General features: G+C 41.0%; 1 protein-coding gene across 2 annotated transcripts; it reads left to right on the top strand.

Moving 5' to 3' along the window:
- Window positions 1-671: 671 nt before the first annotated feature.
- TBPL1 (TATA-box binding protein like 1) lies at window positions 672-14,940 on the top strand. 2 transcript variants are annotated; one of them, XM_066546994.1, is made up of 7 exons: window positions 672-841; window positions 6,527-6,713; window positions 7,341-7,423; window positions 8,305-8,368; window positions 10,075-10,178; window positions 10,277-10,371; window positions 13,240-14,940. In XM_066546994.1, the coding sequence occupies exons 2-7, from the start codon at window positions 6,579-6,581 to the stop codon at window positions 13,308-13,310; spliced, it is 552 nt and encodes a 183-aa protein (XP_066403091.1). In that variant the 5' UTR covers window positions 672-841; window positions 6,527-6,578; the 3' UTR covers window positions 13,311-14,940. The 2 variants fall into 2 exon arrangements, with proteins under 2 accessions (XP_066403091.1, XP_066403092.1); XM_066546995.1 differs by lacking the exon at window positions 672-841 and adding an exon at window positions 874-990.
- Window positions 14,941-18,027: the final 3,087 nt, after the last annotated feature.

Below are 18,027 nucleotides of genomic sequence, written 5' to 3'. Positions count from 1 at the left end.
GCAGCGTGCTATTGCAGCGAGCCCCGCTGCCTGCTGGCTCCTGTCAGAGCAAGGCTGACCGCTCGGTTCAGTCGGAGTGTGTGTGCGCAGCGGCCAGGCCAGAGACCAAGGGGGCTGCAGCAAGCTGAAGGGTGCCAAGGCCAGCGCCCCACAGAAATGCCGGGTGCGTGCCACGAGTGTTCACAGAGCCCGAGCAGAAATGTGCATCAGCTCTCCAGCGGCTCCGCTGGCAAAGGCGCTGCCTCGGACGTGGCCGAGCCGAAGCCTGTTATCAGTTCTACAAGCTCTAGGACACGAGACAATGGCAGAAACTGATGCACAGGAAGTTCCAGCTGAACATGAGGAAGAACTTCTTTACTGTGCGGCTGATCGCGCTCTGGAATAGCTTGTCCAGAGACGTTGTGGAGTCTCCCTCACCGGAGATACTCAAGAACCGTCCGGACCCAGTTCTGTGCCATGTGCTCTGAACGACCCTGCTTGAGCAGGGAGGTCGGACCGGAAGACCCGCTGTGGTCCCGTCAGACATGCCCCGCTCTGTGATTCCGTGCGGAGCGGCGGGCCCGTCCGGGGCGTACGGTGACTCCGGGGGCGGCGGACGACAGCGGAAGCGCTGCAAGCGCGGCCCCCTCCGTCCCCTCCTCCCTCCCTCCCTCCCGCCGCCGCCACTTCCGGCGGCCGCTCTAGCCGCGCCGCGTCTATGCCCGCGGCGCTGGGGGATGTTTATTGTCGCGGGGAGTCGGCCCAGCACCCGGAACGCCGCCGGGCGACCGGCACTCACTGACCGGCACCGCGCTGCGCCCTGCCCTGCCCCGCCCCGCCCCGACCGCCGCCCGCCCGCACGGTAACGGCCGCCGCCCGCCGACGGGCCGCGCTCCTCCTCCTCCTCCTCCCCCTCGCCGCCGTCTCGGGTCCGCGGGCTCGGCCGCAGCCGCCGCCGCCGTTGAGCCCCCGCGTCCCGTCCCTCTCCGCCGCCGCCCCTGCCCGGCCGAGGTGAGGGAGGCGGCGCGGGGCCTCCCCCGCCTCGCCGCGGCCCTGCCGGTGCCTCCCGCCGCGGTGCCGATCGCGCCCGGGGCAGCGGGGCGTGCGTGGCCGGGGCCGCCGGGGCAGGGAGAGGGAGGAAGGGGCAGGGCATCCTGCGGGGGAACGGCCCGTTCCTGGCCGGCCCGCCCGGCCCCGAGGGCTTTGTGGCGGCCCCGTGCCCTGCGGCGGCCGATGCCCGCACAAGCCGGCGCTGCCGAGCGGCGGAGCTCGGCGTGGCCAGGCCGCCTTGTTGCCTGCGCTTTGTTTGTGCCGTGCTGGCCGCAGAAGTTTCGGGCCGGGGTTGAGAGGGGAGAAGGAATAGTTGTTGACCAGAGCGTTGTGACGCTGGCGCATGTAGGGCTTTGAGTGGGATTCCCAGCAGCGGGAATAGGAAGGGTACTCGTGCTTCTTCAGCTGGGACGCGCAAATGATAAAAATGTTTGACTGGGAGGGGGTGAGAGGCTTACCCGTTGCCTTAAAATATTTTGTTACAGCTAAACATTTTTACTTTTCTTACGTCGTTTAATCATGTTGGAATGGCCACCGAACTTGTTGGTTCGGACTTTTGTCGTACTTACGATGATTTTCCACATATTATAAAGACCAAAAGGATTCTTCTTAATGCTTGGCAGTCTCCTGGATGTTTTAAGGGAAAGATGGCACAAACTTGAGTTTAAATGCATCTTGCTTTGAATATGAATGGACCTTTTGGTGAGAGAAAGATTTGAGGAAAATGGCGTGTAATGAATTATTTAAAATACGCTTTCTTGTCTTGCTCTATATACTCTTTGGTTTTATTCTTGCAAATGGATTTGTGTTGGACAACCCTACGGAGATGCAGTGGGCTTATCCAAGAGCAGGACTGATGTCCTACTTGCTTATGATATAGCTGGTATTATCACTCTCTGCATGGATCTAATGGAACAAATCCTTGCTTAGATGCTGGCTTTGCATGTATTTGAAAATTTTCTCCCCCAAAATATAAATAGTCATGACTCTACAAATCTTGAAAGGTGAGAACAGTAGCTTCAAGATGGCCTTTTGCTTTAGGCACAGTTTACCTTGCCATTGTAACAGAAAGTAAAAGCATGCACCACTAGCTCAGTGGCTGGAACTAAGAAAGTTGTTTGGAGCAGAGGATGTTCTGCACAGACAATAGTAACTATGTTGCTCTTGTTTTCAGGGAGTCATTCACCAGCCACTCTGATCTTAGTGTGCCTAAGAATTCCAGAAGATTTCAGAGGTGTGTCACCTCCGGCATTCCATATGGACCTGTTTCCTTAGGGGCTGAACACAAATCTTTAAAAGTACATCTTCAGTGGAAGGGTGTAATCATTTCTCCCCATTCCTGGGAGGCTTTATTTATTCTCCATTCTCATATGGAAACGTCCTGTAGAGGTTCATGTTAACTTCTTCAAAGATGCCTTTCAGGCATTAGTTTGACAAATGTCTACTGACGCAGTAGTGACCAATATCCCTTCAGCTGGGCTGTTGGAATTCTTTGTGGAGTTGGTCAGTTTGCGAACTGCTTTGGAGAAAGGTTAAAAATAACCAGTAAAAGTTGCTTATACTTAGGCCGATGGTGAAAAAGGTGTTTATTAAACTGTTCTGACATTAACATAACCATTGTTAGATATCCCCCATCTACCTTTATAGCTCTGAGTTTCTTGGATCAAAGCTAGTCAAGAGCTTAAAATAATACTTTGTTTATATACCCCATCCCAAGTGCCTTTCCTTTTTCTTTGATGATGGTGCTGTGGTTGGTTTGAAACTTTCTGAAGACAGACTGCTGGCTTTTTTAAGATTGTAAGATTTCCGTGCAGGGTGTTTTGTCTTCACGTGTGTTTATAGAGTATCTAAAATAGTATGTCTATGATTCTAACAGTGGATGTAGAGGTAATGCTTTAAGAACTTGAGTGTTCATTCCTCCCTCCAAAGTATTTCTTATTCTGTGGAGTTTCTCTAGTTTCAGAGTAGGATACATTACAGTGTCAAATATCCTTGCATTAGCTTCTGTTGTTGTTTTTATTTTTGTGTTATCATGATTAATCTAGCTACTTTTGTTTCCTTTTTTTTTTTCCTCTTAAGGTAATTTTTCAGATATATCCCTGAAATCTATGTTGAAAAGAAAGAACAATCCTCCAAAGTTTCTCTGATAAAACAAAATAATACAAACTTCTGCAGAGAGGTATTTCAGCTTGTTTCCTCTGTTGGGATAGATTGTGTTAAGCTGGTGCAAAACAATTTGAAATCAAAGTTAGCTAGTTTCTTGTGTTGGGGAAAGTCAAGTGAAGTACATAATCTAAAAGAAATGCTGCACATTTAGACAAATTATTTTCAAATTTAGCCTATTATTAAATTAGTGTTAGCTGGCAAAGCATAATTTTAGAAATGAGATTTAGACTGCCAAAATTCTACAGTTCAGATGAGAGGACCTTCACAGGGCAAAATTAATCAACAAAACCTAAGCTGAGCTCAACTTAAGCACTTGCAAATCCAGAACTGGAAAGAACCTGATGTTTGGTTTCTACTCAACCTCTCTGTTCTGCTAGTGTAACTGCATAAGTATGGAATATAAATAGGCTTATAAGTAAGGAACACTATTTTCCCCATTTTGCAAAAAGATATGGAAATGCAGAAATTCAGGTTTTGGGAAATAACAGTCAGTGCTACGGTGGTGCGTATGAATAGCAGAGAATACAAGAGACAGCTGGGAAAGAGAAGGATCAGAATGTTCCAGCTGGTCATGGTTGCTGGAGATACGTGTAATAAGAGCAAGATCTTTCTTTCTTGGAAGTTGTTAGACCTTTTTCGCAAATACGTTCTTCAGTTGGTTTTTTTTAATGTAGTCCATGTATTTGTATTTTTTAGGAAAGTTTAAGTTGCTTTTGTTCTCATGGTTCCTCTGAATTTAAAGTTATTTAAGGCTTCCAAAAGAAAGGTAACAGGGCATCTTCTCTGTAGATTTCTTTTCCTTTTTTGTAAGTAAGGTATGAGACATTAAAATGAATATTTAAATCAAAGACTGTGATATGTTAATGCTTACTTACTGCTTGATTGCAAGTATCCGAGCCTAGAAACATTTTGATTTACCCAATCTTTCCAAACCATGCCTTGGAAGAGTTTTAACAGTGTATTTGTATGCTTAGTAGGAATGGGTGTGTTCAAAATCATTGACATCATATATAGAAGTTGAAATTAAACAGCCCTTCCCTTAGTATCTGTTGTCTTGAGCTTTCAGAACGTGGCTAATTAAAATGGAGGCACACCACTGTAATCTGTGTAATTTTTCTCGTCTTAATATCTATGCAAGTAGATTGTACTTCTAACCAAGATACATTGTAATTGCTGAAAACATCCTTACTGACAGCTCCACAGCTGCCTTTTTGCCTTAATAATAGATCTTTTCCTTTTAAATTGTAATTTTCCTCTCTTTGCAACCACTTTTTCCTTTGTTCTGAATGAGCATGTGACTTTTCTCCCTGGTTCTTTTGAAGATAAGCCATGTTTTATGGGGACTTTATCATACAATACTATGGTTTGCTTGGATGTTAGCAACCTTTCGGTGGTGTTATGCACAACTCTGATGTTCTTTCAGAATGTAGATGGAAGCTGAGTGTGCCAGCAGATCCTTGCTGATAATTGGGAGATGCTGATAATTGGAGGTATCTTGTTGACAGTCTTTCCTGGGTTCCAGTAAGAGCCAGGAGTCGGAGCCAGGGTGGAAAACAAATGCCTCTCTGAAGATGCCACGGGTTCCAGCTCCGTGCTGGCCCTGCCTGCATGCCATTCAAAATCTGCACATGTGCTATCTTTGGATCTGGTGCCGTAAATTACTTTCCCAATCTGTAGTAGTCCATCAAAACCAGATGGGATAAGTAATTTCTGACTTTGAGGATTCATGTAATTTTTGGTTCAATAAAAAAGATTAATAAAGGGATCTGGGAGTACTAATTAGTTACTGTTTGTTCTCTTCTTTGCCTGCATTCCCTCCACCCTCACACATAACCTTTGGTTTTTATGTTTTCTTCTTGCTGTTTATTCATCTCTTTTCTGTATTATCATCCATCTTGCCTTTTCTTATATTGGACAAGCCAACAATTACAGAATAATTCTTTCAGCAGGGAACAAGCTGCAGAGTGTAAGCAGGAGCCACCACAGCAGCTGACGCAGTACGTTGTGCACATCTGCCGTGTAGTTTGTTACTTCTCTGTTGTCAGTGAGTGGTAGTCAAAGGTGCAGCTTGAGTTCTCCATTATAGACTATGTCATGATGTTTAGGAAGGCAAAGTCAGATGAAAATACTGATAATAGCATTAATGTTGTATCTTGAAGATTTTTAATATAGAACATAAGGCCAAAACATTTAAAGTGATATAAATACATCACAGTCTGTTAGGTATGTTATTGTTCTTGATGCACAGTGTCCTGCTTCTTCCATGGCAGTGACCATGTGGAGCATTTCACATACGTGACAGGTTTTTTTTTCTTTGCTTTCCTTTTTATTTATTTTGAATGAAATATTGCTAAAATATTTATGTAAGTCCTTTTCACTGTATACCAGTGATCTTGCTCTTGTCCCCTCTCATTTCTTCACCTGAGATCTATTTGAGATGCTTGCTGTCTTGGCTTTGTATGGTTCCAGAAGAGATGTTGGGTGTTCTTGGGCTGGGATGAGTGGTAGCCCAGCTGCTGGAGTTAGGATTCTCTTTCCCAGTGAGGTGTGTGGGAGGAGTGCTGTCTTTGAGCATGGATGCTTCCTGGGTGCCTTAAGTTGGCAGTGCATGCACTGGGTGGCCATCCCATGCCTTCACAGTTACCTGTGCTTTTCCTCAGGAGCATTCCATCTCACTCTGCCTGTACAATGCCTTCCTGTGGGCAGTGCAGACAGTCAGCCCAGGCTGCTGCTGCCACCAGGACATTTTGTGTAATTTACTTTGAGCTATTATTGGGAGAGATAGGCCAAGAGTGCTGGATGAAGATGGGAAAGCTGTGGTAGCAGGCTGTCTACAGACTGCAGTTTGTGTAACCGGTGTTAGTTCAAAGTTATTCATAGGCTTATCCATTCCAACACAAATGTCAAACTGTTCAGAATTATCAACTTCAGCAGTCAGAGAAGTGTATTTTCCTGAGGTGTCTAATGACATCCTCAAATGAGCTGAGGAAAGATTATCCACTGGAGCTATGGATGAAGTTTCAGTAATCTTTACAGTGTCTTAATATGCTTAGTAAGAATTGTAACATATATTTAACTGGCAATTTAAAATACTCTTATATATGTGTGTCTATGCACTTCATTTCTGTTAAGTCTGGCAACATGGCTTTGAACAAGTTGCCTCCTATTTTAGAGCACAAAGGATGCAGACCTCCCCCTCCCCTCACATTGTTAAATGAGTCAGAATGTCGTGTCTTCTGCTTCTTGTCTTTTTTAAGGGGCAAATGTATACAATGGCATTAACAGGCAATTTTCTATTGGTATGTTTAATTTTATCATTTTTCCTTCTCAGGATGTGATCTTCGTGGTGAGCTGGTGGGAAAATTGAGTTGTAAATCACCCCAATGGATGCAGACAGTGATGTTGCACTGGACATTTTAATCACAAATGTAGTGTGTGTTTTTAGAACAAGATGTCATTTAAACTTGAGGAAGATTGCATTAGAGGGAGCAAATGTGATATACAAGCGTGATGTTGGGGTAAGAGATTCAACATTAAACCTTAATTATCTGTTTTTAGAAATGTTCCTTCAGCTAAATATTCTTCTGCCTAACACCTGTGTATGGTGGATAAAGAAAAGCAGAATTTTCTTTCTCTATTTTGCTTGCTGTAGGTATTTAGTTACTAATACATTACTGTACAGAAATGGGAGTGATGAAATGCTGTCTCAGGAGACAGCACTTGGTGAGGTGAATATTGGGTACAAGCTATGTGATGAGACCTCTTAGACCTCAGGGTCTGTTTTGCCTCCCAAAATTTGATCACTATGTCAAGAAAATATATCTTGATACAGAGCAATGTAAATCAGCAATGTAAAATCATTGTAATAAGAAAAAATCAGCATGGTGGTTGTAGTTTTCAGCTTTTTATTCAGTGAAAAATACCTTCATTTTATCTATTCTGTGTACACTGAATCATTGGCTGTTTCATGCTTATTTTGCTCTTCTCAGGAGCTAGGCTTTTTAAGTACTGAAAGAGATGAAGGAGCAGTTCAAGCCTATCAAGGGAGTTTTAGTGTAACTTTAGTTGATTTGGGTAACAGGTATTTTTTCTGGTATGAAATTTAATTGCTGCTAGTTTCCAATTTTTCTACTTTTCTTTTTTAGAAGGTTTTAATGAAGCTTAGGAAACCTAGGATTACGGCCACAATTTGGTCCTCAGGAAAAGTTATTTGCACAGGAGCCACAAGGTGAGTTCATGAAGATTCTTTCTCTACCTCTAAATCCCAGTGTATTTTAAAATACAGCATTATAAATGAAGAAGAGGTAGTACTGGCTGCTACTTAAATTGGTTCACACTGGATCACATGTAGATCCTAGATTTGGGAGGAAGTTTTCTATTTGAAGTGTTTGTGTCAGATAGTGTTGAAATCTTAAACACCATCAGTTTAGCCTTCTTGGGAGAGCAGCAGGGAAAACTGCCTTGTTAAGAAAATCCTAAAGAGATTTGAGAAGCCTTTAAGAATTCTGTGTGTTTAGCTAGAAGTTGAGACTTGGGAAGGGATGACCTTTCCCGGGGATATCTCTTTATTTTTTAAAAAAAACCCACCTGAATTTAATCAAGTTTTACAGTGTTGAGGGACTGAAAAGAAGCAAAAGCAAACTCAGTTCAGAGACATCTGACACTCACTAGACTCTTAAGAACTGAATTCCTTTAATATATGTCTGCATTTCAAAGTAAGGATAAGTCAAGGTAAAAGAGTAAATTTGCATACTTTCTGTGTATGATCTCTGTTCCAAAATTAAAGAGGATTGTTCCGGCTGTTAACTCCAGACTACCCATGATCTTATTTATCTGTTAAGGGTGCTTAAAACCATGTGTGATTAAAACATGTCTCTCACTTCAGCTTGAGCCAAGTGCCAAGATACTCTGCAAATAGGGCATGAAAGACTCCATTGGAATGTCTATCTAGTTAAAATGTAGGATGAAGTGAAGGCTGTCCATGAGATCATGGTTGATGTGCCACATTATATAATGGTTCATCTTGTAGTCTGAGTAGTGGTGTGTGTGTGTGCACAACTATATACTCTATTTCTGCTAATGCTAGATCCTTTTCTTTCTCCTTTATAGTGAAGAAGAAGCTAAATTTGGTGCCAGACGACTAGCTCGTAGTCTACAGAAACTAGGTTTTCAGGTAATTCTGATGAAAAAGGACTTGCATGACTCAAGCAATGCTGTTAGTTTGGTTTTTTTTAGAAAGAAACAAAGAGGGAGCATAATGATTTAGCAGTTAACGTGTTTTCGCTCAAATGGCCCTTTTGTGTAGGAATACATTTTCCAGATGCTGGTTAAAGAGAAGCTGTTTTGTTTTGTGGATTTGGATTTTGTTTGGCAGCTCAGAGCGATGCTTCTTCACTGGATAATGAACTACAAAATTTGTTTAATATATGAACAGATGTGTCTTAGATAGAATGTACTATGTCTCAAAAGATTTATTTGGAAAATGCTGAAACTTTACTGTAATTTGAACATAATTTTCACTCATTTCTAGTGGAATAGAAGATACATTGCCATCTGAATAAAGGCAAGTCTGAGCTTCTTAAATTAAAGAGGAAGGGAGAAAAGTGCTCCTGCACTGTCATGTTGCACAGCTGGAAATATGCCAAATAAAATGCTTAGGACAGGAAACACCCTCTTTTATCTGGGTTTGGGTTAACATTGCCAGTCAGAAACATCACTTGCATTTCATAGTAAGGGTTGAAAAACAGCAACATGAACCACTTAAAATTACACAACTTGGTGCTCTAAAACTTCCTGATAGTCTGTTGTGCTGTTTAAACACAGATTCAATTTAAGGACAGACAATTAAATAGACACAGCAGCTGTCATTTCCAGGGAAAGACTACTTTTGATTATAGTACATCAAGGCAGTGGTGGCAGCCTATGCTGGTAGTGCTGCATCAGACCCCAGCAAAAGTGTGACACTCCTACTGTCACAAATGTGTACTTCTAACCCAGCCCTTTAAAGTTGGAATGGAATGTTAAGTCAGTGAGGTGCACGGTACTTCCAGGGTGGATACACCAAGTTTTCTCATAAAGTGAGCAGTTTGTATTTTGAAGATTAAGTTGATTTAAGGCTAAGTTGCTTCTTTCTATCTTTCCAACTATATTTCTAAGTGTAGATTGAAGAAGAGCGGCCATTTAAAGTTTAGGCAACCTCAGAAAATGAGCAAAAGTGTCCCCAGTGACATTGCCAACACTGACCTGTCAGCAGTGCGATTTCTTCGTATAGCAGTTGTCTGTTGGCTATTTTGTTGTCATCTAAAGGGTCCGTGGTAGAGAATAACTGAAAGTTATTCAAATAGTTTGGGTTGGGTTTCAGAAAGTTACAGAGTAGAAAACCAGTTTGCTCTACTCGCCACTGACATTAAAGCAAAAGTTGTCACCTTTTTTCTTATTCTTAGCTTTAATACAAATGGTATATAGCAACAAGGCATTAAAGAAGTTTGCAACAATATTTAAGCATTTTCTCTGCTTACTATGATGTTCCATGAGCTGTTAAATTTAGTTTATTTTCAGTGGGGAGGTGTTTAGTACATCAGTTTGAGTTGTTTCTGTGTCTCATCCTTAAACTGTATTATAACCATACTGCTGTAGTGACCATGATACAGCTGTGAGGTATCTAGTTCAGCAGTTACTTCACCACAGAGGGATAATGTAAATGTTCTGAGTCCATTAAGTGCTCTTAGATGCCTATTAGAAAAGCATCAGTCTCAAGATTCTAATTTTGACCCATCAAAATATTCTAAGTAGTAGCCTTGTCTTTTTTTTTTTTTGCAACCCATGCAAAAAAACTTGGTGTAAATTCTAATGTCTTTTTTTCCTGTCTCTTTTGAAAAGGTAATTTTCACAGATTTTAAAGTTGTGAATGTTTTAGCAGTGTGCAACATGCCCTTTGAGATAAGATTGCCAGAATTTACGAAGAATAACAGACCTCATGCGAGGTACGTAGGATTTTAAAGAATTTTAGTCCTGGACTACTTCTTAAGTTTTATTTTTCAGTTCTAGATCTCTCTTTTTTACTTTTCATTTTGTTTTCTAGTTATGAACCAGAACTTCATCCTGCCGTGTGTTACAGAATAAAATCTCTCAGAGCTACCTTACAGATTTTTTCCACAGGCAGTATCACAGTTACAGGTATTTTAATGTCAAAAAATAAATATTTAACTTGTTGGGAATATTTAACTTTAGAGCCGGTAGGTTTGGGAAAACAAGATTTTTAAAACAGTCAAATATGTTGAAAGGATTTAGTTTCCCTGTGCTAGCACCTTGTTTGGTTTTGAGTGAAAGTGCCAGAAGAGTTGGAGAGAAAGTGTTATTATTGTAGGTTCAAAAAATTAGTTAGACTGAATGTACACAGTCTGTTTTTTTAATGAAACCAAAAGTAAGGTAGCAGTTAAGAATGCAGGTAATTATTGTTTATTTAAATATTTGAATTTTCTTCCTTTTTTTCTTCCATTTGTAGAGATGTTAACTACACTGCATTTAGCATTAACATCCCTTCCATAAATACATATTTCCCAATTGCAGGTTTATGGAAACTCATAAGATAGTATAGCACTTTGTATAGTGTAGCATAAATGAAGTGGACCAATAATTTACAGTTCTTCAGACTTATGCTCTCTTCTTTTAAAGCTCAGCTAAGAGAACAACCACTGAATCACAGGCATCAGTGATTTTTCCCATGTAATTGAGACATGGTTATTCTGTGTCTTGGAGAGGCCAGCAATTTTTTCTTCTCTCTTCATCATTTTCATTTTTCATTCTCTTTTCTGTTTGTTTGTGAGATGTCCCCCACCAGTGTCCAGGTACAAGAAGTCATTTTTTCAGACAATACATGTTAAAATGATCCAAAACAAAAAAAAAAAAAACATTTCGTATCACGTTTGCAGGAATTATGTCTTGCAGTTGTTAGAGCTCAGCTGCTGGTTCAGAAGCTGAGTAAGGATTTCTTTTATTTTCACATCTTAATTCAAATGCCTATGCCTATGCAGAACATTAACCACAAGATATTGGAAGCAGTGTTTTCTAAAGAAGACAAACTTCGATCAGATTCAGTAATCTAAAAATGAAGGACTAAAAAGTACTTCAAGATTTCAGTATATGTTTGGAATGGTGCAACTGGTCTAGCCAAAACTAGAAACTAAATTTAAAATAAATAAGAAGCAGTATCACTGCAGTAATAAAAAGCTCTCAGCATGTCTTGTCAGCCCCCTAATGAGATTCAGCTTCTCTGTAATATTCTTATTACTTCATTGCTTACAGAATCACTTCCATATTTTTAGAAATTTTCCTTTCAAATAGGAAGGTAAACATAGAAGTTTTGCATACTTCTAGTTTAGTTGTTGCAGTGAGTTTGAAAAATTAACTCAGACCTCTGTTGATTTTCTAGGTTTCTGCTTTGCCTCTTCTAGAGGAAAAAAATGTTCTGAGTCTTATACTTCTTATTCTAAAAATGACTTAAATTACTTTTCAGCCATAGTGCACTCCTTCTCAAGTGTGCTCAGATGAAGTTTCCTTTAAAGATTCATGTTTCTGTAGTACTAGTACTTGTATACCTCTGCCTTAGAGAATTTTGAGATACATAATTAGAAATGTTACAAAAAACCCAGGAAGGTGAGTTCTTTTCCTGAGACAAGTATAAAAAGATTTTGTTACTTTCTTGAAAGATAGTAAAAATCACTAGCATGTAATAGAAAGAAGTATTGTTTCTTTGACTCCAAAATGAAAAATGAGGGGGTTGTTTAGGGGGATTGTGTTGTTTTGGTATGTTCTTTCCTTCTCTTATATGCCCTAGAATGATGATCCAGTTTTTATATCTCTTCAGCCTTAGAGAGAGTAGTATTTTTTTTGCTGGAACTATTTGCCTACTCGTATTCTCACTATTTGAAGGCTTCTCCTTTCCTGAGAACTCTCTTTTCTAATAGCAGCCAAGTTTAAGGAGGGTGCAGTATCTACCCAGAAGACAGATACCTTTCACTAGGCTTGTTTTATCTGGGTGTTTCACTCAACCAGTTTGAAAGGAAGAATCCTATTCTTGTCCATTGCTTTCTGACTGAGCACGTAAAACAATAATTACTTAAGTAACTTATGCTTAAGTTGTTTTTGGGAGTAATTTTGAACAGTTCTCTATACTTGGAAGAAACTTTTGAAGTCTAAAGTGGGGTTACAAAAACCCTGCATTCCTACTCATCAAAGCATATGAGAAATTGCTGTTCTCCTTTACCTGCATCACCAAGCTTCTATTCAGAATTAATATCTTCCAGGATGTTACTGCTCACTTATTTGCAGTCTTAATTTTTCATTGGCTAAAGTGGCCTGGTACTACCAGCAAGCATTGCTAGGTCATTTTTCATTTTCTTTGCCTGGATACTCACAGATTATGTTAGATAACCTTCTTAGGCTTCATCCTGAGATGATAAAACCATTCCCTGGCTTGCAGGTTTTGTCGTGAGATCAGTGATGAAGCTATTTGCAAAACCTGGGATAGAAAGTAATAGTCTCTAATTTTCAAACCTATAATCTTGCTTGAAATGTACTTCAGTTAAATCCAGCATTATTTAACAGTAGCTTTTGTTGGTAGGTTTTTAAAGCAAGAGTGAAAAGTGGCTAGGCTTGAAGAAATACAAATTCTTAGAAGATTACCATAAGTAAAAGAACTAATTTACCTCTGCCACTCAGCCTCTTCTCTGGGCTGTTTAAGCCAGTAAATTGAAAATCAGCCAAGTTGTTATGAAATTAAATGACAGTATTATTTAACTGTAATTATCCATTGACAAATGTAGAACATCTTGCAGATTTACAAGAAAAGACTTTCACATGAAAAGCAATCAGAGAAAATCTGTTAAGTTAGGAGAAATGGGGGAGAACTTGTTATTGTCTGTGGTATGAAGTTGTGATTGCTAATAATATTAAGGTTTTTTTAAAGGTACTGTTGTTATTTTAATTTCTGATTCCCTGAATTTTCTCTTCCTACTGCCTTTTTTTTTTTTAACTGTGTCTTAGGGCCAAACGTAAAGGCTGTTGCCAGTGCTGTGGAACAGATTTATCCATTCGTGTTTGAAAGCAGGAAATAAATTTTGTAATTCACCACTTGATGGTTAGGTTCCCTAACCGAGCACCTTCAAAGACTGCTGCACATTGGACTAAAAGCAAAAAGGAAAACTGGACCAACCATAGCAGAGGAATACAGACTCTTTTACTTGCTCATGGCCACAGTATAGACTCCAGTTCTTTTGGATTTTACTCTTAACAGTGCTGTATTGTAAAAACGGAAGTTTACAAGATACGAAATTGCTGCTTTTAAAAAGACATTCTATTTATTTTTGCAGTAATTTCTGTGTATTCATAAGCAAAGCTGTCACGATGTGCACTACCTTTAAGACATTTTTTTTTTTAGCTTGAGCTTGTGTTTTATTTGTGAATAGTCTTTTACATTTTTGTATGCTGAATATTGGGCACCAAAGAAGCTGTAAAAGTTATCTTTTTTCACCTGATGAATGTGCACAAATAAAAGTTTGGAAAATATTTCTCTTCATACCTGTTCTGTTATATTCCTTCCCTTTTTATATTACAATTAAAATTGTATAGTTGCAAATTAATTTGAAACAATGTAAGAATAGTCTTTTGCTGATACCTTCTGTTTCTGTTTGTAGTATGTGTAAAACTTTGTGCTTGGGCTAGATTGAAATCTATAGTAGTTACGTATGTTTATCTGAGGATGAAATTTGGTTTGTTCCCAGTTCTCTTAACTACATGCCAGACTTCAAGTATTTTCTTGTTGTTACATGAAGAGAAGACATTTCTAAATATAAAGGTCTACAGCAAGTGTTTTCCTGTAGATGAATCGTAGAACATGCTGAGTTGGAAGGGAGCCATCAGGATCACCGAGTCCAACTCCTGGCCCTGTGCATGACCCCCCAAGAGTCACACCCTGTGCCTGAGAGCAGTGTCCAAATGCTTCTTGAACTCTGTCAGGCTGGTGCTGTCACTACTTCCCTGGGGAGCCTGCTCCAGTCCCCAACCACCCTCTGGGTGAAAAGCTTTTTCCTGATACCTGTCCTAAAGCTCCTCTGACTCAGCTTCACACTGTTTCCTCAAGTCCTCTCACTGGCCACGAGAGTGAAGAGATCGGTACCTGCCCTTCTGCTTCCCCTCATGAGGATGCTGAAGACCACAATGAGGTCTCTCCTCAGTCTCCTCTCCTCCAAGCTGAACAAACCAAGTGACCTCAGCCCCTCATAAGGCTTCCCCTCCAGACCCTTCACCATCCTTGCGGCCCGCCCTTGGACGCTGTCTGATAGCTTAATTACGTTATCAACTTATGAAGCTACTGTAGAAAAAACAACTGCCTTGTCCACCTACTCAATGCAAAAGAAAAATTTTAAATGTGAACTTCAGGAAAATTGTTGTGCTTCAACTGGAGAAGATGTTGTGGCCACTCTAATCCAGCCCCAGCCTATTGCTGAAAAATTAACACAGACCTTTTCTACACTCTTCTTACTGTATACTGTTTTGATGACAGGAGCTGCCAACAAGCAGTGAAGCTTGATTCTGGCATGTATTATTATTAGTATTAATCTTGGACTTGGAAGCCAGTAGATGTTTCTCTCAGTAAGTGCACATCTGAAGCAGAAGAGAGGTGAATGCTTAAAAGTAACTGCAAATGCTACTTTTAAAAAGATACAATAAATATGTATAAATGTATGTATGTCTTTTTTCCCTATCTCACCAAAGAGAAATGTAACACTGCTCTTGCATGCTGCAGGTAATGTTCCGTCCTAGGGGGTGCTAAAAATAGTATACTGAGCTGTTACTGTACCAAAAATCACAGCTTCCAAAGAAAAGGTGGAAGAACAGCTGCAGGAAGCAAATGCCTGGCATGACGGATTTCATCTGCCTGATGGGGTGATGTAGAACTTGGGGCTGTCCATAATGACTTTGTGCAGAAAGTATGTAAAGGAAGGAGTAGTATGAGAGATGCTTCACCAAATCCCCTCAGAACAAAAAGAAACAGAACTTTGCCATAAGTTGTAAGTAGTATGTTCATAAAGGCCTTTTGGAACTCTGTGTAGGTGTCAGAGAAAAGTTTGGGTTAGAAGGGACCTTCAAGATCATCTTGTTCCAGCCCCCCTGTCATGGGGCAGGGACTCCTTCCACTAGACCAGGTTGCTCAAAGCCCCATCCAACCTGGCCTTGAACACATCCAAGGATGGGGCATCCACAACTCCAGGCAATCTGTTCCAGTGCCTCACCATCCTCACAGTAAAGAATTTCTTCCTTACACCTAATCTAAATTTACCCTCTTTTAGTTTAAAGCTGCTCCTCTTTGTCCTGTCACCACATGGCCTTGTAAAAAGTCCCTCTCCACCTTTCTTAAAGGTTACCTTTGGGTAGTGGCAAGTTGCAGTTAGGTCTTCTCTTTTCCAGATGAACAATTCCAATTCTCTCAGCCTTTTCTCATAGGACTTGTATTCTGTCCCTCTCATCATCTTGGTGGCCTCCTCTGGACTCCTTCCAGCAGGTCCATGTCCTTCCTGTGCTGGGAGCCCAGAGCTGGATGCAGCACTGCAGGTGGGCTCTCACCAGAGCAGAGGGACGGAATCCCCTCCCTCACCCTGCTGGCCACACTGCTTTGGATGCAGCCCAGGATACAGTTGGCTCTCTGGGATCCAAGTGCGCGTTGCTGGGTCATGTCCAGCCTCTCACCCACCAGAACCCCCCAAGTCCTTCTGGGCAGGGCTGCTCCCGGTCTGTTCACTCCCAGCCTGTGCTGATCCCATGGGTTGCCTGGACCCAGGTGCAAGCCCTTGTTAAACCTCTTGTTAAACCACATGAGATTTGCATGGGCCCACTTCTTGAGCTTCTTAGAGGGCTTATAACCATGAAATTATGAGGTTGAGTTCAACAGTCATGGAATTCAATATAGCATGCTATGTGTAGCAAAGCTTGCTACACCTAAGTTTTCCAGTTTGCGTCAAATAACGTGGACCTTGGCACTCCTGACATAAATAAGGATTTTGTGCATAGTCAAAGAGCAATGAACAAACCACCATTAGGGAACACTAGTTATCATTATTACAATTTTTAAAAGGAAAAAGCAGAAGGTATTTGAACAATGAACAAAATTGTAATAGGTTTTGAGGAACAAAGTGTAGTCCCAAACTGATGAATGAAGATTTGGCCATTACAACTACAATAGCTGTTGTAGATTAGGCTTGCCTCTTTGAATCAAATTACAAAGCTCTTGAGTGCTACCAGTGAATATCTGGAGCTCTTATGAAGCATATGTGTCTCCTAAATTTATCTGTGGAGAAATAGGAACATTTTGCTTTGTTAGTACTGTCACGTAGTGTGAAATCTGTCTCTTAGAACAAAAATGAAAGCTAATAATGAGCTGCAATGTATTAAAATGGGCACTGGTTCTTTTGAAGTGCTGCCTAGATCCATGCTAGCAGTTTGAAGCCTTTGTAACAATTCATAACAGAGCCAAAAAGCACACTACCAAACTTGCAGGGTAGTATTGAAGAGAATAATAGCAAATAAAAGATCCCTTGAAATGTGTGCCCACCTGTCCTTCTAGTTATAAGGGAGCCTCCAACTGTGAAAACTACATTTTAAAACCTCTGATGATGAAGGGCATCTGCTGGTGTATGCTTATTTTCAGGGATATCACTCCTTTTCCTACTGCTCTGAATAGGTAGGTCCCCACCTCAGTTTGGAACAGGCCTTGCTGCTGATGCTTTCTCCTGTGTGTGCACACAGCCCCCCTTCCCCATCAGCACCAGTTGGCATTTGCTCCCTTGCTGTGTTGTGGTGCCTCCACCCAGGCTCTGGCTACCAACTCCTGCATGCTCAATAGGAGATCCAGGTCAGACAGTGTGTCCCAGTGGAATGGCTCCCACCTCCAGTGTGGGGAGCAGTGCTTTGGATGTACTTACCTGTCAATCAACCATCTCTTCCTCAGTGACCATGTTTCCTAGAGCACTGTTCATCTGTCCCTGGTTTCTTCATGTGGATCCCATGCAAAACTCCCCAAAGTGCTCAGCTGTAGCACTGGCAGTGCCATAAAAAGTTCATTTCACATCCTTTAGAGAGAAGGGTTGGTTCTATTTATACACCCTATTAACTGTAGTAGATTGATAACTCTGACTCATTGCTGGTTTGTGGGTTGTCACAGCTACTGGAACTTTTCCTGCCATTTCTAGCACCATTTTATCATTCTCTGACTTGCAGTTAGCGTTACCAGAGAAATTTGTGCTTTCATTTTCAGAATTGTATGCTGCTTTTTTCACGGATTTGCGGAGTTTTGAATTCCAACCCAGTCTTTCCCAGCTTAGTGTTGCCTGCATATTTAATAAGCATATTCTGTTCTGTAATCCAGTCCATTGATGAAGATACTGAATAATTTTAGATCTGGGACAAATTTCTTTGTGGAGTGCTTCAGAGATTCAGGGATGTGATTTGTGAAATGTATGCTTTTCTTCCCTTGTATTTTCATAGTTGATGAGATGGTGAGTGCCAGCTCTGTGTCATCAGATGTGCAGGCTTTGTTATAAAAGACTGTACAATTATGGCTACATTTATAGGTTATATAAGGCTAAGTCTGTAGGATTACAATCAAGACTGTAGTTATAATGATTTTAAAAATCCTTGACTACAGCATCATCACTTTTAGGAGTTATCTGAAGGTCTATCACTGTCTCATCAGTAAAACCAGTATTGAAACTATCCGTTCTTCAGGAATATGGCATTTTTACTTATTTGTTTCTGCACTAAATAGGTGCGGATAGG

The sequence above is a fragment of the Molothrus aeneus genome, chromosome 3 (genome assembly GCF_037042795.1).
Source record: "Molothrus aeneus isolate 106 chromosome 3, BPBGC_Maene_1.0, whole genome shotgun sequence".
NCBI classification, from domain to species: Eukaryota; Metazoa; Chordata; class Aves; order Passeriformes; family Icteridae; genus Molothrus; species Molothrus aeneus.
This window is presented reverse-complemented; position numbering and strand designations above follow the sequence as displayed.

Coding starts and splice junctions, on each gene's coding strand:
- TBPL1 (XM_066546994.1), top strand. CDS start 6,579: ATGGATGCAGACAGTGATGTTGCACTGGACATTTTAATCACAAATGTA. Junction 6,714..7,340: donor TATACAAGCGTGATGTTGGG/GTAAGAGATTCA, acceptor TTTCTTTTTTAG/AAGGTTTTAATGAAGCTTAG. Junction 10,372..13,239: donor AGGCAGTATCACAGTTACAG/GTATTTTAATGT, acceptor ACTGTGTCTTAG/GGCCAAACGTAAAGGCTGTT.